This window comes from Heterodontus francisci, chromosome 25, assembly GCF_036365525.1.
Source record: "Heterodontus francisci isolate sHetFra1 chromosome 25, sHetFra1.hap1, whole genome shotgun sequence".
Classification (NCBI taxonomy): domain Eukaryota; kingdom Metazoa; phylum Chordata; class Chondrichthyes; order Heterodontiformes; family Heterodontidae; genus Heterodontus; species Heterodontus francisci.
The window spans coordinates 74083116-74110920 of NC_090395.1; the positions used below are offsets into that span (position 1 = coordinate 74083116).

The following is a 27805-nucleotide window of genomic DNA, read 5'->3' on the forward strand; positions in this document are numbered from 1 at the left end:
AAGGCTGGTTAGATGGTGTTGAGATGCAGATCAGTCATTATCTAATTGACTAGCAGAACAGGCTCAAGGGGCTGAATGGCCTTGGCCTTGTCCTGTTCCTGGTCACTGCCACTTGGCAGCTTCCTCGATCTGGTAAATGGTGCTAACAATTTTCCATTTTTATTGAATTCAGTTATAGCGATGCCACTTAGAACACTGCACTGGCTATTTCGAATACACTATAGATAGCAGGCAAACTTGGTCGCACAAGCGCACCCACTATGTGGTGGAAACTGCACTGCTGTCCTGCTTGCTTCAGTGTACATTTGATGCTTTTCATTTGTGGGGTTGCTTAAATTCAAGACTCCGTTGGAGAACCAAACTCCATCTGAACGTGAGCTTTCCCTTGATGGGGACGTTCACCTGGCCGTAGGACCCAACCCTCCTACAATGGTTCAAGTACGATTAGCATGTGTTAAGTTATTTTTAGTCCATTTATATCCACCACAACAAACTTGGATAGTGCTGGTGTGCCTGGATGCTGCGAAGGCAGAGGAAAAGAACAGAAATACAGCAAAAAAAATGTTTGTGGGCAAAATGGATTAGGAAAACGTACTTTGTATTTGCTGGGAATCCATGTATAAAGATGTCATTGATCAATAGGTCTGCTCTGATGCTTTATTAGTAATTATTTGGCGAATATCTGTCTGGATCATATTAAATACCTTGCATTTGCGCACACTTTCTGTCAGCTTTTTCCTTACTTTCCCATGTGCACGTTTAGAGATACAGCACTGAAACGGGCCCTTTGGCCCACCGAGTCTGTGCCGACCATCAACCACCCATTTATACTAATCCTACACTAATTCCATATTCCTACCACATCCCCACCTGTCCCTATATTTCCCTACCACCTACCTATACTAGGGGCAATTGCTAATGGTCAATTTACCTATCAACCTGCAAGTCTTTGGCATGTGGGAGGAAACCGGAGCACCCGGAGGAAACCCACGCAGGCACAGGGAGAACTTGCAAACTCCACACAGGCAGTACCCAGAATTGAACCCGGGTCGCTGGAGCTGTGAGGCTGCGGTGCTAACCACTGTGCCGCCCTATATAATGGAAGCTGATCATGTAAGCTTTGAAGTGCAACCTTTCACGACGTTACCATTGTAAATGTGGGTATAGGAATTTATGCTGGAAATATAAAAGAGTAAAATGTAACTGAATTACATCTTTCACACCCTTGTGCCTGCCTCCAATTCTGCTTCATCTAAAGACTGTATTTGGTTTTGACTCATCAGAGATCAACTCATTATTGATGGAACCAATTGAGATTTTCCAAAAGGAAAAGTTTTGCTCTTAAGTTTTCACACAAACAAAAATTGGTATTTAGTTTCTTGCTTTGAAGAGGAGTAACCTTTAGCCAACTTGATGATTCAGAATAAAAGTAAGCTTACACTTTTTGATACAGACATAATCTGGTCACGATTGCCCCAATATGTTTGGCATCCTTCTGTCTGCAAAAGATGACAGACATGCAGCAGACAATCTATTTAGGTGAGGTGATTTCTCTTGGTGCACCTTTGTTGATGGCTGTGAAGGCCAGTCCTTGAGAGGAAGGTTCTGTCATAAGTACTGCACGTGAAGCTGCCAAGTGATGCTGTGAGTTATTCTTTTTTGATGTTGACCTCTGTTGTCAAGCTGTCGTTGTGGTAGTGCACACCAGTCCACATAACCAATTCACGATCGCCTCAAGATCATTAGAATATAGAGTAGTGAATGGGTGAGGGGATATGTCAAATTTTTTAAAAAGGGAAGAGATTTGATCTGTGGGATAAATTTACTTTTACAGTCTACTGTTTTAGTACTGAATTCCTACTTGTGTTGTTTATGTGGCTTTATTTTTACTATTGGAATGTATTAGCACAAAAAGCGACTTCAGGTTACCATAAACAGACCATAGATTAGAACATATTAGACTTGCTGATAAGTAAACAGTTCGATTGTGTAAAATACAAACCTGTTGCAACTTTCAGGTTTTTTTTGTATCGCTGCCTAGCTCATGGTTTTTTTTTTAAACTTGGCAGATGCTTTCCCAAAGCCTGTAATCACTTCCCATCCCAAAACCACCGTGGCGCTGAGGGGGATGAACGTCAGCTTTAGTTGCACGGCCGGCAGCAGTAGTGACTCTCCCATGGCCGCTGCGTGGAGGAAGGACAGCGAGTTATTGTACGAAGCCGAGATACAGAACTACTCCAGTTTGCGAGAGCATGACGGCGAGTTCGTCGAATACACCACCGTGCTGCAACTGCGGAACGTCAACTTCACAGACGAGGGGTGGTACCAGTGTGTCGTAACAAATTACTTTGGCTCCAATTACTCTAACAAGGCAAAGCTCACTGTGAATGGTAAGTGTGTTTGTTTGGGGTTGAGGGAGGGGGCAAGTGTGCAGTCTGTCAGTACTTATTCACTTATTTGAATTTTACTCCATAATCCTGCATGTAAGTAGACTTTGCTGTAAGAGTAGTGTGAATTTTGTTAATACCCCAAGTGAAACTGTCCGTAATTCAAGTCCCTGGTGCAAGTCAGCTTTACAAGTGCTATTAAAATAAAGCTATAACTGGTAGCAGAACTGTCAGTTTATAATTTTATTTTTAGGTATTTGCACAGAAGACTCAGTTATGCTTAATCAATTTAATCTTTACTCTCTATCCTCATTTTAAAGTATTTTTTCTCTTTCACTGATTCTACTGTATCATCCTCCTCTTTCCAGGTTTAAACCTGGTTCGTCCTACTGAGCCCCAAAAGGCATGAGAACAGAATAAGTAAACTCATTTTCAGTTTCATTTTGTCTCCCTTAAAATTGCTCCCTCCCCCACCCCACTTCTTACTGCCCAACTACTTCTCTTTCCTCCAAAAAAGGTTGAACACAAGAAACTGTGGATATGTACCCCACACCCACTGCCCCCAACACCCATCAGACAGCTTTATGGAACATCAATGCACAGCGTTAATGAGCTGTTGTCATGTGAATTATATACCATGGCTCTGCTATTAATTTATCCATTGGTGCATTTACAAAATGTATAAATGTGACCGGTCAAGAACAAGAGGATAAATTGAATGCCAAGCCAGCTTATATAAAATAATATGGTCAGTTTAATTTGGGGTCCTAATAGGACTGGCATCTGCCAGTGTACAGTATAAAACGTGCTTCCGTACACTCTAAGAGATTATCACCTTTCTGGCCTGATTTTTAACAAAAATACATATGCACTCTTCGGAGGAATAAATAATGTCCCGTCCTGATCCCTGCTCTTTTTTTTTATTCGTTCATGGGATGTGGGCATCGCTGGCTAGGACAACATTTATTGCCCATCCCTAATTGCACTTGAGAAGGTGGTGGTGAGCTGCCTTCTTGAACTGCTATGTAGCAGTTTGATACAACTGAGTGGCTGCCTACGCCATTTCAGAGGGCATTTAAGAACTAACCACATTGCTATGGGTCTGGAGTTGCATGTAGGCTAGACCAGGTAAGGTCAGCAGATTTCCTTCCCTAAAGGACATTAGTGAACCAAATGGGTTTTTACGACAATCGTTATTATGGCCATCATTAGACTCACTTTTTAATTCCAGATTTATTAATTGAATTCACATTCCACCTTCTGCCATGGTGGGATTCAAACACATGTCCCCAGAACAATACCCTGGGTCTCTGGGTTACTAGTCCACTGACAATACCACTGCCTCCCCTAACCCCCTCTAACCCATTCGGAACAAAAACCCTTATCACAGATCGATATTCTGCTTCGATTTCATGTGACTTCAATCATGTTCAACTGTCTGAGCACTTCTTCCTAGTTTTTCGGCATTATGCACTTTGTTGCATCTTTAGAATCCAGGTGAATAGACTAGGTTTTGCTTTGGCTCCTCTGCTACAGACTACACTTGCTTTTTGACTCTCCATGTGCAATGCCACAGGTAACTGAACAAGTAGAACGTTATGAATACAGTTTGTTTTTCCCGGTAAGCTTTAAATTGAATAGTGAAGAGATAATTGCCCTAATATTCTAGTGAATGTGATACCTATCTGCAATTAGAAATGTTCAATATTAATTGGGCTTGTGAGGATTTTGATATCTCTCCTTAGTCAGTGTTACTGCAGCAGAGTTTCTTCTGCCTTCCTGTCTCTGTAACCTCCTTAAGCTCTACAACCTTCCTAGATCTCTAAATTTTTCCAATTCTGGCTTCTTGCGCATTCCAAATTTTCTTTGCTCCACCATTGGCGACCGTGCATTCAACTGCCTAGGCCTAAGTTCTGGAATTCGCTCTCTAAGCCTCTCTTCGCCTCTACCTCTTTCTCCTCCTTTAAGATGCCCCTTAAAACCCACCTCTTTGACCACGCTTTCGGTCACCTGACCTAATATCTCCTTACTTGGCTCGGTGTCAAATGTTTGTCTTAATATACTCTCCTATTTAAAGGCACTATACAAATATAACTTGCTTATTGCTGTCATAAAAGTTTGTTCTTTTATTCCTATTAGAACTCCCCTCATTTATGAAAATTCCCATGGATTTAACAATCCGGACAGGTGCGATGGCACGGCTGGAGTGTGCTGCAGGAGGTCACCCGATGCCGCAGATTGCATGGCAGAAAGATGGCGGCACAGACTTTCCAGCAGCACGGGAGCGGCGTATGCACGTCATGCCAGAGGATGATGTCGTCTTCATTGCAAACGTGAAGATTGAGGACATGGGCATGTACAGCTGCATGGCCCAAAACACGGCAGGGGGCATTTCCGCAAACGCCACGCTAACTGTCCTAGGTGAGAGGTTGGCTTTAGTGAAAACTGCTGTTAGCTTAAGGCTACATGCTCCTTGGAAAATTCAGTGTCTAAATGGGTAAAGGATCAAAGGAATCGGGTACAGATACACAACTTATTTGAAAATAGGAATGCAGATTAATAAGGCCATTTAAAAAAAAAACAAAGCGTTGCGGTTCGTTCTTAGAGTAATAGAATTGAGAAGCAGAGAAGTTATGTTAAAATTGTATAGAACCTAGGTTAGACCTCACTTGGAGTACTGTGCACAGTTTTGGTGTCTCTATTGTAAAACAGGCATTTCGGTCCTGGAAAAGGTTAAATAGAAGAGTGGCAAGAATGATATCGGAACTGAGAGGTTATAACTAACAGGAAAGATTGTATTGAAGTTTTTTTCACTGTTCTCAGGGAAGTCTGAGGGATTACTTGGTAAAGGTCTTTTAAGATTATGAAAGGGTAGAGAAGATGATTCCACTTGCAGGAAGACCAAACTAGAGGTCATCAGTATAAGATACTAATAAATCCAATAGGGAATTCAGGAAATTACCTAGATAGTGGTGAGAATGTGGAATTCGCTACCGTAAGGAATAGTTGAGAGGAATAGTTTAGTTTAGTTTAGAGATACAGCACTGAAACAGGCCCTTCGGCCCACCGAGTCTGTGCCGACCATCAACCACCCATTTATACTAATCCTACACTAATTCCTTATTCCTACCACATCCCCACCTTCCCTATATTTCCCTACCACCTACCTATACTAGGGGCAATTTATAATGGCCAATTAACCTATCAACCAGCAAGTCTTTGGCATGTGGGAGGAAACCAGAGCACCCGGCGGAAACCCACGCAGACACAAGGAGAACTTGCAAACTCCACACAGGCAGTACCCAGAATTGAACCCGGGTCGCTGGAGCTGTGAGGCTGCGCTGCTAGCCACTGTGCCGCCCTGATGTATAGATGTATTTTAAGGGAAAGCTTGATAAACATGAAGGAGAAAGCAATAGAAGGATATTTTAATGGCATGAGATGAAGAAAGGTGGGAGGAGGCTTGTGTGGAGTATAAACACTGGCATGGACCAGTTGGGCCAAATGCTGTGAAAACTATACTATACTGTATAACATGCCAAGTGTTTAATGTGTTAAACCTGAAAATAATGTTGAGAACAAGATATTGTGTGAATTGATCCTAGATTAGAACAGATTGTCTGCTGGGGTGGGGAATGGAGAGAGGATTAATTTTCTCTTTGCATACTCGGTTGGTTGTAGCTTTGACCAACATTTTGTTGAATACGACATGTTGAACTGAAATTCCTTGATCAAAGTGGATGTTTTTTATCTTTCTAGTCAACAGTGTAATAACAGCTGTGGAGCCTTTCTCCCTACCCCACTTCTATAGCACTACGGTTTAGTTCTGGTTCAAAGTGACCACAGTACTAATGTTTATTCCAGCTGCAAAGTGCTGCCCAGAGCTTTTTGGCTGTGAAATTGCTTGCACCTGAGGTGTTTGAGAATTTTAAAGCCGTTTTTGTCACCCTGCTGGGCTAATCTGGTTAATTTACACACTATTATTCCCCCCACCAGAAACTCCCTCATTTGTGCGGCCGTTAGAAGACCGGACTGTTGCCAGAGGAGAGACTGCTGTTTTGCAGTGTATCGCTGCTGGCAGCCCCACTCCGCGCCTGAACTGGACCAAGGATGATGGCCCTTTAACTGTAACAGAGCGACACTTCTTTGCTGCTGCCAACCAGCTTCTAATCATTGTGGATGCTGGCCCCGAGGATATTGGGAAATACACCTGCGTCATGTCCAACACACTTGGGACGGAGCGTGGCCACATTTACCTGAATGTGATTCCAACTTCCAACTGCGACTCCATGCAGAGAAGCTCGGTCTTTGAGGAAGACGGCTGGGCAACTATTGGAATTGTAATCATAGTTGTGGTGGTTTGTGTAGTGGGCACGTCTTTGGTCTGGGTGATCGTTATATACCACATGAGACGGAAGAGTGAGGATTACAGTATTACAGACACAGGTGGGCAGGCTTAAAATTGTGTACATGTCTGTATATATAAAGTGCTACAACTTAACAATTTTATGTCTCCATTGAAAATTCCTAAGTCCAAATTTATAATGGAAGATACCTATGTAAACATGTCACGATGTAACTACATCCTCCTGCCAGTGGTGGTACTGCAGCACCTCCACAGATAGGTGGGCGTAATTACAACTCAAGTTTATATACACTTCCTGTTATAACTGTGGTCTTGGGGGTTTATAATGGAAACGTTAAGTACTGCACACAGATTTTATATATATTAATGGATATTAATGCCCTCTGAGTATTCAGAGGACTGATTCAGACTGAAATTTGAACAGTCTGTATGCTTCAGTGAAGCAAAGGGTCTGCACCAGAGATGATCTGCCATTCTTCTCTCCAAGTGCTGAAGATACACTGTGTATTTTCTGTTTTTATTTGTAAACCCTGCTGGTCCAGTCCCGTTTGACCTGAAGCCTACAATTACGTTTTGACTCCCTATGTGCAATGACACAAAAGACTATAGACTGGTTTTATTCTGTGTGTAGTCAGTTTGTAGTGTAATCTTTCTCAAATGGGAATATTCAATGTGTTAAGATTCCAGGACCCCTTTAACCCAAGTAAGAGTTTGACTGCATAATAGTCACTGCAGTAATTCATTCCAAGAAGTGCTTTCCAGTGTCTGGCGATGTAAAGCATTATTATAAATGCAGTTAATTCTTTCTTTGTTTAAAATGGGCTCTGGGACTTCTGCCTTGTTTTCTCTGCCTTGTCTGCTTTACCCGGTGTTCGGGTATGGTGCCAATATAATTTGCATAACTGCATCGAATGTTATGTAAATCCACCAGTCTGTTTGGGACACCTCCATTGTAGAGGATTGTCAAGAGTTTCTGTGGAAGGATGGTCATTGTGATTGAGAGATGACAAACTCATCACGGGTGGTTTAAAGGCTCAGCTTGTAATTGGACTGCTATCTGTGGCCGTGTAAATTGATGTATAAAGTAGTTAGTGTACTCTTGGCGGCTGACCTTGTAATGAATGCTTCTTATTTAAGAACGACATGTACCAATATAGCTCAGTGTCTATACTAAGAATCTGCCAAGATATATGTTGTCGTGTAAACTTGGTTATTTATTGGAGTAAGACCAACACAATATTTGTTCAGTGAATTAAATGCCTGTATTGTAAAGAAAGGGTTTCTTCAGGTACAGCATAAATAGATGGGCCTAAATTGAGGATTTTTTTTGCTAAGTGGAATGTTTTAACAAATTTGTTCTGTTTCTCCCAGATGAAATGAATTTACCTGCTGATATTCCAAGCTATCTGTCTTCCCAAGGAACTCTGTCCGAGCCTCAGGAAGGCTACAGCAACTCGGAGGCTGGAAGCCACCAACAACTAATGGCATCCACTGCCCATGGTTATGTACATAAAGGAACCGATGGTGAGTAAAGGTGCCCCTGCTGCTTTGCACACTAATTCATTGGGATTGAGTCTGGCCTGAAGTGCTGCAGCGTTCTAGCTATGGGTGACAGGTTCAAATATGGGAGGAAAGGTAAAACTGGGGGAGTTAGAATTAAGAGGGCAACTTTTCCACCCAAAACATCATGAAGTTGTGGAATAAGTTATCAGGGAAGGACATTGGAGCAGACAGTAAGTATAAACAGTTTCATGAGACAATTAGACATGTCTCTAGAGAAAGATGGGACTTTGCTTAATTTGACACTCCCGCGAGTGGTTGATTTGTCAACAAGTTAGGTATGCTGTAAGATGACATTTGGCATGATTTAAGGTCATGTAACAGGGTGGACCATGAAAAAACGGTCACCATCCATCCTAGAGGCGGGACTGAGGGATATAGGTGAAGTGGTTGGTAAAACAAAAAACCATTACGCTTATTGGACCAAATGGCTTGCACCACCTTGTGGCAGGGAATTCTGCTTTAGTTGCTGTTGTTGCACTGTGTTGTTAACTCTGTTTTGATGGCAAAATACAGATGTATCTACTTGCTATTGATGTGGCTTGACTCTTTTTTACATAGAATTTACTGCACAGATACTATTCTGGTCAGATGCAGTGCTATTGACATTAAAACAGGACATGGTGGGGGAGGCAGGCTAGTTAAACGTGTCTAGTGATACATTTTAGATCACCTTGGCTTCCTGGAGCTTTGTTTGATTGCATTATGAATAGGAGGAAGTATTTCAGAGTTTATCTTAAAATGAGCACAAGGATTTTGGCTCCCTCTCTTATTTATTGAGCCTCCCCAGTTGAGTAGCTTACTTCTGTTCCTGTGTACCTCATGACATGCTGATTTAGTCTCGAAACTTTGTTGCTTCATTCCAAAAGGTATTTGCTATGTAGACACCGGAAGTGAGACAGACGCTGATATCTTGACCACCCCTCTTACAACAAACCTGCATGGGAGGATGGGATCCTTGTATGCAGGAAGAGGCAGCTTCCACCCGAGTGAGCCTCGTGAAGGACTGGCACAGCAGGCCAACCCAGGTATGCATTACACGTGCTGCTTAAGTTTGGGTTGAGTAAGAAGTACATACTTAGAGCATAAAATGCAGTGCAGGAAAAGACCATTCAGCCCAGAGAACCTGGTCTGAAACATGTCCTTCCAAGGTTATTCTACTGTAGGATTTTCTTTCCTTCGCTTTCAGTTTGGCTCATTTTCTAACATTCTCACCTCTGAGAAGCCTGTTGGTTTGAGCCTTTAACAAGGACTTGAGCACATAATCTTAGGCTAACTCTCCAGTGCAATTGTAGGGAACTGCTACATTGTCGAAGGTCCCATCTTTTGGATGTGACATTGAGTTTGGGTGAATGCATAAGATCCAATGGCACTACTGGAAAAGCAGGGCCTCTCCCAGTGTCCTGAGCAACACACCTTTCTCGATCAATGCTGCCAAAACAATGTAACTAATCACTGATCTTTGAAAGAAATAACTTTGCTTTTTGCTTTTTCAAAGTAAAGACTTGGCATTTATTTAGCGCCTTTTATGTCCTCGGGCTGTTCAAAAGCGCTTTGTAGTCAATGAAACATTTTGATCTGTGGTCAGTGTTGCAATGTAGGAATAGTGGCAGCAAGGTCCCCCTCACCCCCACCCCCACCACCAAATAGCAGTGAGTTAATGACCAGGTAATTTGTTTTAGTGGAGAAATAAATATTAGCCAGAGCACTGGGAAGTCCTCTGCTCTTCATATTGTGCCATGGGATCTTAAACATCCACCCCAACTCTGTTTAACATCTCATCCAAAAGATGGCACCTCTGACAGTGCAGCACTCCCTCACTGCCTAGATTATGTGCTCAAGTCCCAGAATGGGAGGTGAACCAACGACCTTCTGATTTAAAGACAAGAGGTCTTATATACAAAATGGCTGCTGTGTTTGCCAATGTAGCAGTAGTGAATGTGATTCAAAATGATTAATTCTATGTGAGGTGCATTCCAACATCCTGAAATATGAGATATGTAGATCTTTCTATCTGACAAAGAATCCAGCTAGAACTACCACAGTGCTTAAATTACTTATTTTTTAACCCTTAAATCTGTGTTTTCAGGTGGCACTTCTGGACCACTGGTGATATGCTCAGACTGTTACGACAATGCTAACATATACGCAAAAAACAGAGAGTACTGTCCATACACATTCCTTGGGGAGGAGGATCCCCTAGAGCATGCTCTCTCCAACATTATGGGCCAACTTCCAAAGGACAGCTTCGCTGTACATGCTCAGCACGAGGGCACAGCCATAGATAGTCTGATCACAGAGGCCGACGTGTCCGTTTATCTAACAAACCACGATAGGATATGCAATCCTGCAACTGCGATTCAGCAATACCGGAAGGGTAAGTCATTGCTGCCAAAACAATATAACTAATCACTGATCTTTGAAAGAAAGAATTATGCTTTTTTTAAAGTAAAGACTTGCATTTATATAGCACCTTTTATGTCCTCAGGGTGTCCCAAAGTGCTTTATAGTCAATGAAACATTTTGATGTGTAGTCGGTGTTGTAATGTAGGAAACATGGCAGCCATTCTACACACAGGGACTCATAAACCCGAGCGACTTGACACTCGTGTGAAGCAGAATATCGAGAAATTGTTTGACTCTAAAAGTACAACCCACATCTTACAGTAACTATAGCTTAGAGGAAGCCACACAGCTTTAATCACTGCTACAACTAGATTTTTTAAAAAAAAGAAAAACTTTTAAGTGCTGAAAATAGAAGCACAGAAATGTTGGAAATTCATAGCAGCTCTACCAATGAAAAGAGCTGTATTAAAGTTTCTAGTGAGAGTTCTGATGAGAATCCAAAGTAACATCAGCATCTACGCTTCAGACTAATTCATTCTGTGTAAAATGCTGTGATCTGCATATGGCACTGTATAAAAGAGAATCCTGTTTCCCAAACCAGCCAAAACTGCTTCTTCCTTTGAGATAGAAGCAAAATACTGCAGATGCTGGAAATCTGAAATATAAACAAGAAATACTGGAAATACTCAGCAGGTTTGGCAGCATCTGTGGCGAGAGAAGCAGAGTTAACGTTTCAGGTCAGTGACCCTTCTTCAGAACTTCTGAAGTTCTGAAGAAAAGTCACTGACCTGAAACGTTAACTCTGCTTTTCTCTCCACAGATGTTGCCAGACCTGCTGAGTATTTCCAGCATTTCTTGTTTTTATCTTCCTTTTGAGATGTTGCTCTGGATTTCCAACGCTGCTGTTGTGTCCATATTGGGAAGAGTATTTTCCTTTGCCCTGGTTGGATGTCCTGCTAAGGCCCATACCTTATGCAGCCTGGTTTAGCTTGCACAGTAGCTTATACAGTTTGGAACTACTTCACCTTTCAACAGACATTCAGCTTCACTCGTGTTGCCTGCTTTTTAAAGTTTACTCCTTACCAACCTATACTTGTAAGTTTGTTTGTCTGTTTAACAAGGCAATCGCAGTTCCTTTTTGGGCTTTCTGACATTCGGTGGAATGGTTCAGCACAGTAAATCCTGTCCGTATGATATGAGTTTACACTCTTCACAGCGGCATTGTCCATTGAGGGGCTTAGACTAGGCATGTATCTCCTGCACTATGGATGTGATCTAACTGAGGCGTTTCAGATAATTAAAGAAATCGGTAGGGTAGCTAGAGAGAAACTATTTCTGCTGTTGGGGAAATTCTGAACAAGGAGGCATAACTTTAAAATTAGAGCTAGGATGTTCAATGGCGATGTCAGGAAGCACTTTTTCACACAAAGGGTGTTGGAAATCCAGAATACTATTTCCACCCACTCTCCAAAGTGATATTGGGGATCAATTGAAAATTCCGAAGCGGAGATTGATAGATTTTTGCTAGGTAAGGGTGTTAAGTGTTACGGAACCAAGGCGGGTAAATGAAGTTATGATGCAGATCAGCTGTGATCTAATTGAATGGCAGAACAGCCTCACAGAGCTGAATGACCTTGTTCTGTTCCTATGTTAAGAGTGTTGTGTGAAAGTTAATCATTGCATGTTTTTAATTTTCTCTGTTCTTTTGCTCCTTTTGTTAGAATCCTGCCCACGGCCATCATGGGATCTGAATGTGGATTCAGGACTGCACACGCTTTCTCAGTATTCACAGCAACCTGTGACTGTCCATGAAAATCCCCGGGCTCTCGTGGAAGGTGATGATGAGGCAGAGGGTGGGTCTGAGCCCTCTGCAGCCAATAACAGACTGAGCCAGAGAAGCCTTGATCAGAGTGCTGGCAATGAGCGGACTCTAGCCGTGCAGGCTTATGGTGCCACTACGTAGATGGTCTTTGTGATGAATGCAAATGTATTCTTGGTACTCTGAGCAACAGAACCTCCACCCACTACCTCAAAGCGCTGACACTGAGGCCAGACACACTGGATATGTATGTTTATGATTAGACGTAACAGATCTTCGTGACTCTCCTCATCTTCATTTACTATGTTTTTAGGAAAACAATCTTTGTAAGGAAGCAGCGGAGGAATGATTCCATTTTATGTGCGTTTAATCTCCCAGTGCCAACCACACACTGTACATACTGTAGCGTTAGTAGGAAATTTTAGTGTATCTGTGCCAATACCTTATGGGCAAACAAAACAGCTGGAATTGTGGAATGCAATCCCTGAAATATTGGCAAACCTCTTGGAATCATCTAATAAAAATGGAATTTAATTTCAAAAATTGGCTATAGGAAAAGTCACACTCCAGCCAAATAATTCAATCCCATCAATTTTCTCCCTGCTGGTAACAGACTGTACCCAGCAGTAATTCATCCAATATTCAGCTCAGAGTGCTCCTGGATTTGGAACACCAGGATCTAGAATCATGCTGCTGGGTGTATATTTCACAGTTCCAGTGAATACAGTGTACAGAATGTTACTGACATTGCACTGACAGCACTGCAGTAAGTTGCAGCTTTAACTGCCTTAAGAACAGCATGTGGATGAGTAAGCATATATAATTGTTCTCCTGTCTGAATTGATTTTACAGTAACGTGATTGCTTGGTTTGCGGCTCTAGGTCTGACTTTCCAATTAGCCTTTCTCAAAGAATCTCATCTTTGCCAAGACAGTAGCAGTAAGTTAGAAAGGCAGCCAAAAGAACCTTCTCTCCCAAGTGTGACAATTTTATAGGCAGTCAGCAGACAGACACCATGCGAGTTATTGGTTATAATTCAGCCTCAGTACAGCAAATATAAAGCCATTACAGTAACCGGACTGCATTAATGATGTGGAATGTACTGGTTGAAATGTAGGTTTTGCATTGCTGCCAGAGTCAGATTTATGATGCTACAAACATTGCTAGTTTTTAAAAATCATTTGAGTTTTAAAAAGAACTAACTTGCAGTGCTCCAGCCAAGATAAACTTGGTGTGATATGGCTGCTGTATCTCGCTTTCAGGATTTGAGCAGGACATGTTTTGGTTTGGCATTAGCCAGCTGAGGAGAAGAGAAAGAGCGACTCGTCTTTGACTATCTGCAAGAGTATGAATTTGAAAATGTACGCTATTGATTAAACAGCTTAAGAGTTCACGACTCCAAATCCTTCTCGTCTTTTCAGGACGTGAGCTGTAATCAAAGCACCGACTCCAACCTCCCATCACGGAAGTGAGCGGCAAACACAGTATGTGCCAGTGATGTTCTCCTCCTCCTGTGTTGCTGTGTAACCTTGACAGGATAATCATAAACAGACATACACCATTTTATTTTGGCCTAATGATGATTCCTTGTTGGGTAACCAGCAGGAGAGAACTTGTTTTGGGGCAGGGGGTGGGTGGGGGTGAGTGGTGCGGTGTCAGAAACATAAACGGTTCCATGTGACTGCTGAAACTTGTCCCCCTGGCCACAATGTTCTTGTCTATTTTGGAACCTTTGGTATAAATTGACTCTTGCATTTATAATTTTTATATTATATATATATAGAGCCTTATATGATGTAAATAAGTTTCCTTTTTTCCAGTTATGGATTTGAGTGCTTATTGTGAGAACTGGTACATGTGATTATGCATATGGCTGGGCCAACACCTTCAATTCCACTATCTGAACTTTGTCCGGAATGCATCCTGGTACCTGCAGCTTTGACTGGCATCTGTGGTTGTCAATGTTGTCATCACCACAGGTCAATAGATTACGATGTAAGTGGAAGCCATTCACTGCCCTTCTCTGGTTTCAGCAGCTCTGTATATCCCACAATTTCCTGGGATTTTGGAACGTACAATCCCACTATATTACAATAGAAACATTGATGCAAGATGACGCACGAGAGAAAACTGTAAACAGACAGCAAGGCTGACATCCCATTCATCGGCTTCAGAGACTAATAAATTCTCCCATTGAATAGCCACCTGTTCCTTAACTTCCTGCATCCACATTGGAGCCACTGTTAGTATATATGATCAGATTAAAGTTGTACGGTAGCTCCTGTTGCCCCAAACTATAACACGTGACTTGAAGTAGCCCTGTAGTGTACTGTAGCAACAACTACTTGTACCGTCATAGTTTGCTATGTGGATAAAAACAAAATACTACGAATGCTGGAAATACACAGGTCAGCCAGCATCTGCGGAGAGGAAAACAGTTAATTTTTCAGGTCGATAACCTTTTTCGAACTGTTGAACTGCAGGTACATTAACCTTGTGGTTTTGGTACTGGTCTAGTAACCCAGTTTCAATCCCATGATCAGTTTTGAGATTGATTTCAATAAACCTGTTAATATGTGGTTTAACGCCAGGGGAAGTAAGCATGAAAACTGTCCGAATATTGTGGAAATCCAACTGATTGACTAATGTCCTTCAGGGAAAAAGGGACCTGTTCTTGCACAATCTGCCTTAGATGTGTCTCTAGTTTACACGATGTGGTTGATTGTTTATGGCATGCCAGTGTCACCCACATCCAGACAACTATCAATCACAAAGTAGGAACAATACATTTAAGTGCTGACATTTAATTATGCACAGATTGGGCTGTTCTAGCACAGTTATTACTTTACCACTTGTTAATTGTGTTTCATGTTTAACAGTTTTATTGTATCCACTCCAGTGAAAAAAATCCAACACTTTAAATTAATATGCACGGACTTGGAGTGTATAATCTCCGCCTTAATCACCTCTGTTAGAGTCTTGGGTTATACAGCACAGAAACAGCCCCTTCGGCCCATCGTGTCTGTGCCGGCCATCAAGCACTTAACTATTCTAATCCCATTTTCCAGCACTTGGCCTGTAGACTTGTATGCTATGGCGTTTCAAGTGTTCATCTAAACACTTCTTAAATGTTGAGGGTTCCTGCCTCTACCACCTCTTCAGGCAGTGTTCCAGATTCCAACCACCCTCTGAGTGCAAATTTTTTTCCTCAAATCCCCTCTAAACCTCCTGCCCCTTACCTTAAATCTATGCCCCCTGGTTATTGACCCCTCCGCTAAGGGAAAAAGTTGCTTCCTAACTAACCTATCAATGCCCCTCATAATTTTGTATACCTCAATCATGTTCCTCCCTCAGCTTTCTCTGCTCTAAGGAAAACAACCCTAGCCTTTTCAGTCTCTCTTCATAGCCGAAATGCTCCAGGCCAGGCAACATCCTGGTGAATCTCCTCTGCACCCTCTCCAGTGTAATCACATCCTTCCTATAGTGTGGTGACCAGAACTGTACACAGTACTCCAGCTGTGGCCTAACTAGCATTTTATACAGCTCCATCATAACCTCCCTGCTCTTATATTCTGTGCCTCGGCTAATAAAGGCAAGTATCCCATATGCCTTCCTAACCACCTTATCTATCTGTGCTGCTGCCTTGAGTGATTTATGGACAAGTACACCAAGGTCTCTGACCCTCTGTACTTCCTAGGGTCCTACTTTTTATTTTTTATTTAGAGATACAGCACTGAAACAGGCCCTTCGGCCCACCGAGTCTGTGCCGACCAACAACCACCCATTTATACTAATCCTACATCAATCCCATATTCCCTACCACATCCCCACCATTCTCCTACCACCTACCTACACTAGGGGCAATTTTACAATGGCCAATTTACCTATCAACCTACAAGTCTTTGGTTGTGGGAGGAAACCGGAGCGCCCGGCGGAAACCCACGCGGTCACAGGGAGAACTTGCAAACTCCACACGGGCAGTACCCAGAACTGAACCCGGGTCGCTGGAGCTGTGAGGCTGCGGAGCTAACCACTGCTCCACTGTGCCTACCATCCATTGTATATTCCCTTTCCTTATTGGTCCTCCCAAAATGCATCACCTTACACTTCTCAGGATTAAATTCCATTTGCCACTGCTCCGCCCATCTTACTGGCCCATCTATATCATCCTGTAATCTAAGGCTTTCCTCCTCACTATTTATGACACCATCAATTTTCTTGTCATCTGCGAACTGTTGGTGTTGGCTGAAGCTGTCACTCAAGTTACAGTGAAGTATCTGAGATATTAATCTTGTAGTTTGAGACATTCTCAGGATATGATGTTTCCAAGATTGTAGGTTGCAGCTTAACTTAACATGAGAGGAGTTTCAGAAAAGATCTGCAGGCATTCAGACGATAGTCTGCGAGGATAGTTTGTGAAATGTGTTTGCAGTATGGCTTGGCACAGTGTCAAGCTTCACACTGCTTGTCTTTATTAAATAAGTACTACCAAAGTCTGCCACGTTGGTGTCGGACTGGAGTCACATGTCAGCCTGACAGGGTGAGGATGTCTCAAAAGAGCATTAGTTGAACCAGTTAGGTTTTTCATGACAATCCGACAGCTTCATGGTCACTTAACTGCTTTTTTTTTGATGGAATTCAGTTCCGACCTGCCGTACTGGAGTTTGAACTTCTGTTCTCTGGATTCAGTAACAGCGCTACATGGCCGCACCCATGTCTGACATATTTGTTCCCTCTACTACTTGCTGCTGACTGTTCAAATCACCTAAAGCCCTTCCTGTGCTCCTCTAGCAAGCTGCTATCTGATATAATGTATTAATTACCACTCGCTTATTTCTGCGTTCTCCTCTCTATTTCTGGATCACAAGTGGGAGAAACAAGAAGTTAATAGAATTTCATTATTATTTTTTTAAACCAAGTTGTAATGATTAACAGAGATTTACTGGACCTGATTCAGTCAGCAATTGTAGTGAGCTGTGATTTATTCCATTGGTGTGCGGGTTTGTTTCAGTACCCAGTGATTAATGATTGACTGACTGCAGTGAATTATTACTTATCAATTCAATTCCAAAGTATATTTAGGCCATAGTAACGATTTGCCAGGGTGCATTGACTGTTTGGTAACAGGTTTCTGGTTTTTCTGCAGAAGTTTGTCTTTACTCGGCCAAATCTTAGAATTTTACAGCACTGAAACAGGCCATTTGTCCCGACTGTGCTGGTGTTTATGCTCCACATGAGCCTCCTCTCGCCCTACTTAATCTCACCCTATCAGCGTATCCTTCCAATATCCCTCATGTGCTTATTTAGCTTCCCGTTAAATGTATCTCTGCTCTTCACCTACTCCTTGTGGTAACAAGGTGTTCATTTTCACCGCTCTGGGGGGAAAAATTCTCCTGAATTCCCTATCTGATTTCTTAGTAACTATCTTATATTTATGGGCTGTAGTTTTGGACTCCCCCACCCCCCAAAATAAGTGGAAACAACTTTGCCATGTCTACTCTATCAAACCCCTTCATAATTTTGAAGACCTCTATCAGGTCACCCCTCAGTTCTCTATTTTTAGAGAAGAGTCCCATCCTGTTCAGTCTTCCCTGATGGTTATAATCTCTTAGTTCTGCTGTCATCCTTGAAAATTGTTTTTGCACTTTTCTCCAGTGCTTTTATATACTTTTTAAATCTGTGGCATTTCTGTACTGGTGCATTTGTCTTTGTGAAAAAACTTTGGTGAGGGGCTGTCACCTGTATTAGTGGTGCCATTGTCACTAAAGTCAGTGGGTGTCTGCTGTCTGATAGCTTTGGGATGTGCATGATCTAGTGGTATGGTCATTGCTGCTCTGAATTTTCCTTTCATTTCTCTAAAGCTTCAAGCGTATTCTCGCTGGGTTGAATCTAGTCTGTCCCAGACTGCTGTCACGGCCTTCATTCACTCAATCTTCCGCCTTGCAAACTCCACCAATGTAAACTCCAACATTCCGCATTCCAGCAGCAGTCTATTCTATACAAATTTCTGCTCACCTGTCATCCCCACCCCTGACTGTTTGATATCAAGATCGTCATTCCTGTCTAAAGGTCCCTCTCTAGCTTCTGCCAACTCTGTCCTACTGACCATTGTCAAGTTCCTTTCTCTTGCCATCAGTGAGTCCTTCATATTTCTGCCTGGATTCATTCACCACCTCTCCATCCTCAAAGTCCTTCTTGAAGCTAACCTCTTGGGCTACCTCTCTCAACAGCCCTCCTACTCCTGACTCCCAGCTGCAAAGTACCGAGGGATGTTTTTGCTTCATTTGGAGTTGCTATCTGATTGTAACTTGTTAGTGTGAAGTTCATCGTTATCTCCTATCCTTAACTAATTCTTTCCCAGAACTTCAAAGCAATGAAACCCCATCTCCATCTTATTTATTTACTCTGTCTAAACCCTTCATGATTTTCAGCATCTCTATCGAATCATCTCTTAGCCTTCTCTGCTCTAAGAAGAACATCGACTGCTGTATCTGACTTTAATTCTACTGATCCGATATCCCCCAGGTTAATCGGAGCTGGTTGAATTCCCTACCTGACCTTAATTCTGATCTTCAGTGCCCTCTTTAGGGAAATGGGTCTTAAGACACACAAGGTGGTCCAAGAGCACTTGTAGGCAACAGTTCACAGCGAAAAGTAGAAATGTGGGTGGGGAAGCTACACAAGTGGGAATTCTGAAAGAAAAGCAAAAATAAATACCTGGCTGCCCTCAGATTGGAAGTGATATGTGGGTCATCCTGGGGAGGGTGTGGGAGGTGGGAGGCAGGGAATAAGCAAACGTATGGATTGTACGTGCTGCACAGAGGCAGGCCATTCAGCCCATTGTGCTGGTGCCAGTTCTTTGAAAGGGAGCAACCTGGTTGATTATTTCATGTTGGATGCACACAGTGCCTGGCACATTTATGAAAGCAGAATCTAAAATTAATTTATTCTCTCCGCTTTAATTTTTATTAATGGAAGTAATGTACTGTGATCTTTCTCTCTGTGCTGTGAGCCCTCTCTATGCAGGTACTATGAACCCTCTCTGTCCCAGTCCTGTGCTGTGAAAACTCTCTGTCCCAGTCCTGTGCTGTAAGCCATCTCTGTCCTAGTACTGTGCTATGAGCCTTCTCTATGCAGGTGCTGTGAACCCTCTCTGTACCAGTACTGTGCTACGAGCCGTCTGCAATTGCAGTGTGCGGATGTGTAAACCAGTGTCTGTCCTTGTGTATATTTGTTTCACCTCAGTCATGTGTACATTCTGTAAAGCATGTGTAAAATAAACCTGTTTCTGTAAAAAGCTTGTATTTCTGCATACAGTAAAAAGTAGGAAAAACTGAGCTGTGGATGTTTGGCGTGTTTGATCAACCTTGTGGCATGACGTGACCAGGTGAAGTGGAGTTAAAAGGTGGCAAATAATTGGCCTAGGACACACAAGATTAGAATAGGAACTAAAATATGTCATGTGTTCTATCATTTATATAATACTTTGGTTTTTCTATTTATAATCAGCTTAAACTTGAGCTTGTATTCCCTTGTTTAGAAGGTTGCGGGGTGACCTGATTGATGTGTTTAAAATGACAGTGTTCGATGGGGTAGTGAGAGAAAATGATTTTTTTTCCAGTGGGAGTCCAAAACAAGGGAGCAATATCTTAAATTTGGAGCCAGGCTGTTCAGGAAGGATTTTTTTTCACATAAATGGGAGTAGAAATCTGGAATGCTCTCGTATCTCAGGCTGTGAATGCTGGAGGTTAATTGAAATTTTTAAGAATGTAATGGATAGATTTTTGCTGGGTAAGGGTATTGAGTGATATGGAGCAAAGATGGGGAAACAAAGTTGAAGTACAGATCGGCCATGTTCTAATTGAATGACTGAACAGGCTTGAGGGGCTGAATGGCCTCCTTTTCCTATGTAACAGACAAACGTAAGGCATGTTAGGAAGAGCAAAGTGGGTTGGAACTGGATGCCAGCTTTTATTCTCCATGTGGACTGGGTTGTTGTGGTGTAGAGTCCCTCAGTTGGGGAATCAAACTAGAATCAGCCCCGATGTGCATCACCCAGTGGTCTACGTTATAAAGCGTGTCCAAGGATGTCTGGTGAGAAATGGAGCCATGGGCTTGGCTGTGAAATCCTTCACATTTGAATAGCCCTGCTGCCACTTGCATAAAGAATGGCTACTTGAGCTGTTGCCTGATGAAAAGAATCAGCTCCTTGAGGTGGGTGGAGGGATGGTGGAGAAATTTGAGGGGAAAACTGGAAACCCAAACACAAGCACGCTTGCTTCCACTACATCATATCCTGTAATGCACGCTCTCTCCTGGTTTAAAATGTGGTCACTCTAAAGTGATTTCAAATTTCATTCCCATTTAATAAATCTTCTATAACTCATGGGTTTTTACAGCACAGACAGAAGCTATTCGGCCCCATCACGTCTGTGACAGCTCTTTGAAAGAGTTATCCAATTAGTCCCACTTCCCCTGCTTTTTCCACCCATAGCCCTGCAAATTTTTCCCCTTCAAGTGTATATCCAATACCCTTTTTGAAAGTTACTGTTAAATCTGCTTCCACCACCCCTTGGGCAGTGGCTTCCAGATTGTAGCTCATTGCGTAAAATATTTCTTCTCTCCCCACTGGTTATTTTGCCAACTACCTTCAATTTGTGTCCTCTGCTTACTGACCCTCCTGCCTCTGGAAACAGTTTCTCCTAATTTGCTTTATCAAAACCCCTCATTATTTTGAATACTATTAAAACTTCCCTTGACCACCTTTGTTCTAAGGAGAGAAAACCCCTAATTTCTCCAGTCTCTCCACATAACTGAAGTCCCTCATCCCTGGTTCCATTCTAGTAAATCTCTGCATCATATTTGTGCGTTTTGGCAGGTGGATTTCAGCCTCCGTACTTACCAATGTGTCCCTATAAATCATGCAATCTGTGTAACTGAACATGTTGGAAAGAGAATGAGTTTGCATTTCTAGAATGCCTTTCATAACCTCAGGACATCCTGAAGTGCTTGTGAAGTATAATCATTATTTTAATATATTTGAATTGCAGCAGCCAATTTGCGCACAGCAAGGTGCCACAAATAGCAAAGAAATAATGACCAGATCATCTGTTTTAGATGTTATTGGCCAGGACACCAGGGAGGGTGCCCCTGCTGTTAGTGCCATGGAAGCTGTTGCATCCACCTGAAAGGGCAAAATTTTCAAACCACATCTTAATGTATAGGGGCTGTGAAACAAGGTCTTGCATTTGTGCTTCACAACCTCAGGATCTCCCAAAGCACTTCACACCCAATGAAATATAGTGTAACATAGGAATAGGAAGAGGCCATTCAGCCCCTTAAGCCTGTTCTGCCATTTAGTGGCTGATTTGCATCTTAACTCTATCCACTTACCTTGAGTCCAATATCCTTTTATACCTTTGGATACCAAATATATTATCGATCTCAGACGTAAAATCATTTTGTGGGTGTGTGTTCCACACCTCTACCACCCTTTGCATGAAGATGTCTTTCTAACTTCTCTCCTGAATGGCCTGGCTCTGATTTTTAAGTATTGACTCCTTGTCCTAGACTGGCCCAATAACCTATTTTCCAGGGAATACAAGCCTAATTTATGTAATCTCTCTTTATAATCTAATCCTTGAAATCCTGGTAACATTCTGTTGAGTCTGTGCTGCACTCCTTCCAAAGCATATACATCTCTTATATGGTGCAGTGCCCTCATTGAGATCTGACCAGGGATTTGTATAGCAGGAGCAAAACTTCCTTTATAACTCGAGGGCTGGAATATAAAGGCTAACATTCCATTAGCCTTTTGATTCATTTTGTTCCTAATTACTACGTTTTAGAGACCTGTATCCATGGGCCTCTAAATCTCTTTGAGGTTTCACTGTTCCTTGCCTTTATCCTTATCCTTATTTAGTCTAAATTGGAAGGCTTCACCGTTAACTGCATTGAAATCCATCTGCCACAGTTCAGCCCACTCCCTTTTAACAATCTCTCTCTCTCATTTTATGCTCCTGACTATAGTGTGTTTTCTGTCTATATACAGTGTGTTGGCAATGGCATGCAAAATCACTCCCACAATTCTCTGCATAACAATGACTACAGTTACTTATTTTAGAATAAATGGCGGCACAGTGGTTAGCACCGCAGCCTCACCGCTCCAGAGACCCGGGTTCAATTCTGGGTACTGCCTGTGCGGAGTTTGCAAGTTCTCCCTGTGACCGCGTGGGTTTTCGCCGGGTGCTCCAGTTTCCTCCCACAGCCAAAGACTTGCAGGTTGATAGGTAAATTGGCCATTTTAAATTGCCCCTAGGGTAGGTAGGTGGTAGGAGAATTGAGGGAAGGTGGGGATGTGGTAGGGAATATGGGATTAATGTAGGATTAGTATAAGTGGGTGGTTGTTGGTCAGCACAGACTCGGTGGGTCGAAGGGCCTGTTTCAGTGCTGTATGACTATGACCTATACTCAAAGGAATACAAGCCTAGTCTCTGCAGCCTGTCCTCAAAATGTAACCCTTTTAGTCCCGGTAGTTCTAGGAGAAGGCTTTCTCAACTGTGGGCAACTCGGAATGTGAAATAAACGCCAGCTTGCATCCCAAGATATAATGATCAACTTGATGGAACATGCAATTAAACTTCACACGTGACTCTTGCCCTCTTTGGTATACAACACAAGGATCAAGTGTTCCTCTATTGGCATTCCCCTTCCAAAATCTGTTCCATTCTCTGATCTACAAGGATCTTCAGTCCGCATCCCAGTAATTAATCTATTGGATTTAGTTCAATGCTGATTCCCATCATAGAATTAATCTCCTAAGGGCAATAGTGCTAATTCCTCATTCTGTCGATGTCAAACATTCCACACTAATTTATTGACTGAAACCTGGTTCATTCAAAGTGCCATTCTATCGTGGGTTTGGATTTTACATCAGTGTGATTTGTGAGTAGGTGCAAGAAATAATTTGGGCCATGCTGCACTTTTGAAACTTCAATTTCAGGTTTGTGAGGGTAATGACTTTGCAGAACACCCAGGACCTCTCAAAATGAGCAGTGAGTGAGTGTTGCAGTGTGTCCTTCTGTGACTTTGCTTTCCCGTTGATGCTAAACCCTCCAGGTAAATCTGTCACAGCCACTTCTACATAGAGAATTACAATCATTGTTCGGACACTTGCCAGGGCAGGTACAGAGGGTTAGATACAAAGTAAAGCTCCCTCTACAGTGTCTCATCAAACACTCCCAGGGCAAAATGAAGACCGGGTTAGTATAGAGTAAAGCTCCCTCTACTCTGTCAATTACTTCTCTGGCTGGAGGCTGGACTGCACTGTAAAAGATGAGTGTTAATACAAGAGGAAATTTGCAATTATATATTGGGGCATCCTAAAGTGCTTTACAGTCATAGCCCCATCTGAATAGGTTAACCACACCCATCAGAAGCAACAATTCCCCCCCAGAATTCAGATCTATTCTCCACTGGCTGGGACTGTCTGAAGTGGGTTTTGAACTGATTGCACAGCAGGAACACCAACGTTGAGCTACAGCCTGTACCCATACTGTTAGTGAAGAACTCGGGCTATTGAGAGAGCAGGATTGCCACCTGGAGATCTTTGTATGAAAATGCACATTACTAACAGTGAACGACAGGAAGTTGATCAGTTGAATTCGCTCTCTTTTTAATCTCTGTCCTTTTTTTTAACTGAAACTTAGCATCACCTAATCTTGCTGAGACTGGCAGGCAGGAGTAAAAGACTCGGGAGCCAAATCAACAGAGATAAACTCTTTTTAGTTATCGTTTGTTTCTCAAATGTTCTCCCAGGTCACAGGAGCAGGTCAGGAATGCTGAGTGATACTGCAGGTCAGTGTTTAACATTACCTGAAAGTTATATTTTAAGGTATTAAAAAGTGACTTAGTGGGGGGTTGTACTCTTGTCTCTGAGTGAGATGGTCATGGGCCCACTCGAGAGACTGGAGTATAAAATCCAGGCTGGCACTTCCAGCACAGTACTAAGGAGTGCTGAACTGTCAGAGGTGCCATCTTTCGAACGGGGCATTAAACTGAGGCCTCGTCTGCCCTCCCAGGTGGACATATAAGATCCAATGGCACTGTTTCAAAAAAAAAAAAGAGCAGGGGAGTTCGTCCTTGATGTCCTGGCCAATGTTTATCCCTCAATGTCACCAAAACAGATGATACACCTTTAATTTCATTGTGTTTGTGGGAGTTTGCTGTTTGCAAATTGGCTGCCATGTTCCCAACATTACAACAGTGATTACACTTCAAAACTACTTCATTGATTTGTTGAGAATCACATTGTGAAGCAAGCTTGCTCAAAGTAGTCATGACACCATGGTTTTTGCAGCAAGCAACAGGGCCTAGACTAGTGAGCAGACATGCAAATCTATTAGCGACATGCATTAGATGCCAGCAGTGTCTTTGGGGTTTACATTTGCCTGTAGTACATTTTGATACAACTGAGTGGCTGGCCAGGCCATTTCAGAGGACATTTAAAAGTCAACCACGTTTCTGTCACATATCGGTTCAGACCAGGAAAGGACGTCAGGTTTCCTTCCCAAAGTGCAGTAGTGAACGAGTTGGCTCTTAATGACAATCCAACAGTTTCATCGTGACTGACATCAGCTTTTTTATTTCCAGATTTTTAAAAACAAATTCAAATTCTCAAACCAACACAGTGGGATTTGAACAAATGTTCTCTTGGTAATTCACTTAGGTTTCTGGACTACTTGTCCACTAATATAACTAACTGTTCTGGTGAGTTAAGTTTTAATTACTTCTGATTCTGGGTTCTGGGAAGATCTTTCTATTGAACACCAGGTGGTGCTATTGAGCCACAGTGTAACAGGACAAGTCGCCCCATCAGAGCAAAGCTGCTTTTATTCTATGTCTGTGAAAGCTTTAAATGTCTTTCCCCAAGTTACCCGCTCACCATCTCCCCAGCAGTGCTGACTGTTGCTAGGGTGCAGTTCTGTCACGACTGCCACCTGGAAGGGAATGTCAGTAAGTTATTTGCATGTTGGGGGTGGGTTTTCACCCAACTGGATCCAGTTATGATCTGCTCACGCGCTCACTCACAGACACACACACACATATTCACTTGTACACACATTCACACTCGCATCCACTCTCACTCTCTCTCTCTCTCTCACACACACACACACACACACACACAATTTTCTAGCATAGGTCACTGAGTGGAACAAAAGAGTTGCATTTGTGTAGCATCTGTCATGTCCTCAGGATGTCCAATGTGCTTCAAAGCCAATGAATTACTTTTGAAATGTAGCCACTGTTCTGTAGGCAAGTGCAGCAGCCAGTATGTTGCACAGCAAGATCCCATTGAGTGATGACATAATGTGTATTTTTGGTGGTGGTTGAATGAGGGAGGAGTGTTGGCCAAGACACTGGGAAAATTCCCTGCTCTTCTCCAGTAGTGCTATTATCAGGCAGACGGGTCATTGGTTTAATCTCTTATCTGAAGGATGTCATCGCTGAGAGTGCAGCACTCCCTCAGTACTGCACTGAAGTGTAATGAGGGATTCCCTGGTGTATATATAAAATGCTAATCACTCTGACTTTCTTTGTTTAAAAAAGGTGTTTTTAAAAAAATGTGACCTCAAATTGACCTGTGCAATTAGCCTCTAAATGACCTGGGGAAGGCAAGGCCTTAAATGGTCACATCAAGTTGCACATAGCTATACTTTAGCAGCAGGATAATACATTGTGTGTCACATGGTATAGCACGCTTGCCCTTATTAACCAGTAATATCAGTCGTATATACTTCTCACCTTCTCTGTGTCTATGGAAATCATTGAGCTTGTTTGAAGCTGCCAAGTGTGATTCCGGGGTCTATATAATTAGGAAGGTTCAAAAGGTTTCACTTTGTTTCTACTGATGGAGAAAGGAGAGAGAGAGAGAACTCGTAGCACAGGCATTTAAACTAGAGGCATGTAGAAATAAGCAGTGTATTTAAATATGAACACAGAATCGAATACAGAATTAACAAACATTAGTGTGAGGCCGGAGATACTGTCCGGACAGACTGGGTGTTGTATCTATGCTTTCAGTGTTAAGTAATGGAAGGATTCACAGCTCCTGACAGGCCATGATATGAACACTCCTTTCATGGCTGTGACCACCTTTATCCCAGGCAATAGAGGGGGTTTAAGTCTTTCACAGAGGGAGGGTTTCATGGACTGCCACATTTGGGTGTAAGTATCCGACTGGAAGGTTATGGGGATGAGTGCAGGCTGAGAGTAAAACATTGCAACTTTTGTGCAATTCGCCGATCTGAAAAATAACAAGGATGTGCCATACTCATCCCGAGAGTGGCCTGATTTAAAATCACTGAAAATGACTTTAAAACACGATACTGAACCATTAATGTACACTAGTCAGTTTCTTAGGAAATTAAATAATTTTTCATGTGATAAATCTTTTAAAACATGCCTTCTAGAGCCTCTGCATCGAAGAAAATTAGCTCAATTTAAAGAGCCTTCCCAAACCAGCACAATTGGCGCAATCTCATAATTTAGTTCTGGAGGCACATTCTGTTTGTGGGCAAATTAAGTCTTGAAGCGGCGCGAAAGATTGCGGAAAACATAAATGTAAGTAGTTTTGTGTAATTCATGCTTAAATTTTCCTTGATCTTTTGCGCAGGTTTAGCTGATTTTGCCCAGATTACATTAATATAGCAAGCTTTTTTTTGGGATTTGTTAAATATCGGACAGTCGAGAAATTCTGTTTGACAATCAAGGATTATCCAATCAGGTAAGGGAGAGTCTGTTTGCTTTCTGATTGGCTGTGGGAAGGTGGGGGATCGTGAGAGTGGGCAAATCAGAGGTCCAATGTCGGGGAGTGTTTGGGGAGGGGTGTTTGGAGGCAGGGGGTCAGGTGATTAAAACCTCCAGGAACAAGTCCAAGCAGAGTTGGCCACTCTGCACCAATACCCTGAGAGATTTCCCATTGTGCTGTCCTATTGGTGGTTTTCATGACCTCCTGTTGGGATTGGATGAGTGGGAGAGTGAGGTGGAGGGGAAACGACTGTGTTCGCTATAAGTTGGAAAGCGGGCAGAGTTTCCTGTGGCTGCAGATCAAGGCAGAATGGATTCAATGACTTGTTGAGTCTTTACAAAGACTTGCCACCAGAAATGACGGAAGAAAAGTTTATAATTAGCCCAGATCAGGGCTGGGACCAGGAGTAAACAAGACATAATCAGAGGTTAGTGCAAGGTCAGGTGGCATAATGTTTAATTGTGGTATAGTTACATCAGGGCCCCACGGAAATCATTCCAACTCATTCTTCCTCTCTGT

The 27805-nt window shown here is 42.5% G+C and overlaps 1 protein-coding gene across 1 annotated transcript in view; it reads left to right on the plus strand.

Moving 5' to 3' along the window:
* lrig2 (leucine-rich repeats and immunoglobulin-like domains 2) overlaps positions 1-14113 on the plus strand; it is an 81186-nt gene extending 67073 nt beyond the window's left edge. The window contains exons 13-19 of the mRNA XM_068057506.1: positions 2070-2390; positions 4527-4808; positions 6384-6833; positions 8125-8277; positions 9183-9341; positions 10403-10690; positions 12381-14113. Of these exons, the coding sequence (XP_067913607.1) occupies positions 2070-2390; positions 4527-4808; positions 6384-6833; positions 8125-8277; positions 9183-9341; positions 10403-10690; positions 12381-12622 (1895 nt within the window). The 3' untranslated portion in view covers positions 12623-14113. The remainder of the gene's footprint in view (positions 1-2069; positions 2391-4526; positions 4809-6383; positions 6834-8124; positions 8278-9182; positions 9342-10402; positions 10691-12380) is intronic.
* The last annotated feature ends 13692 nt before the right edge of the window (positions 14114-27805 follow it).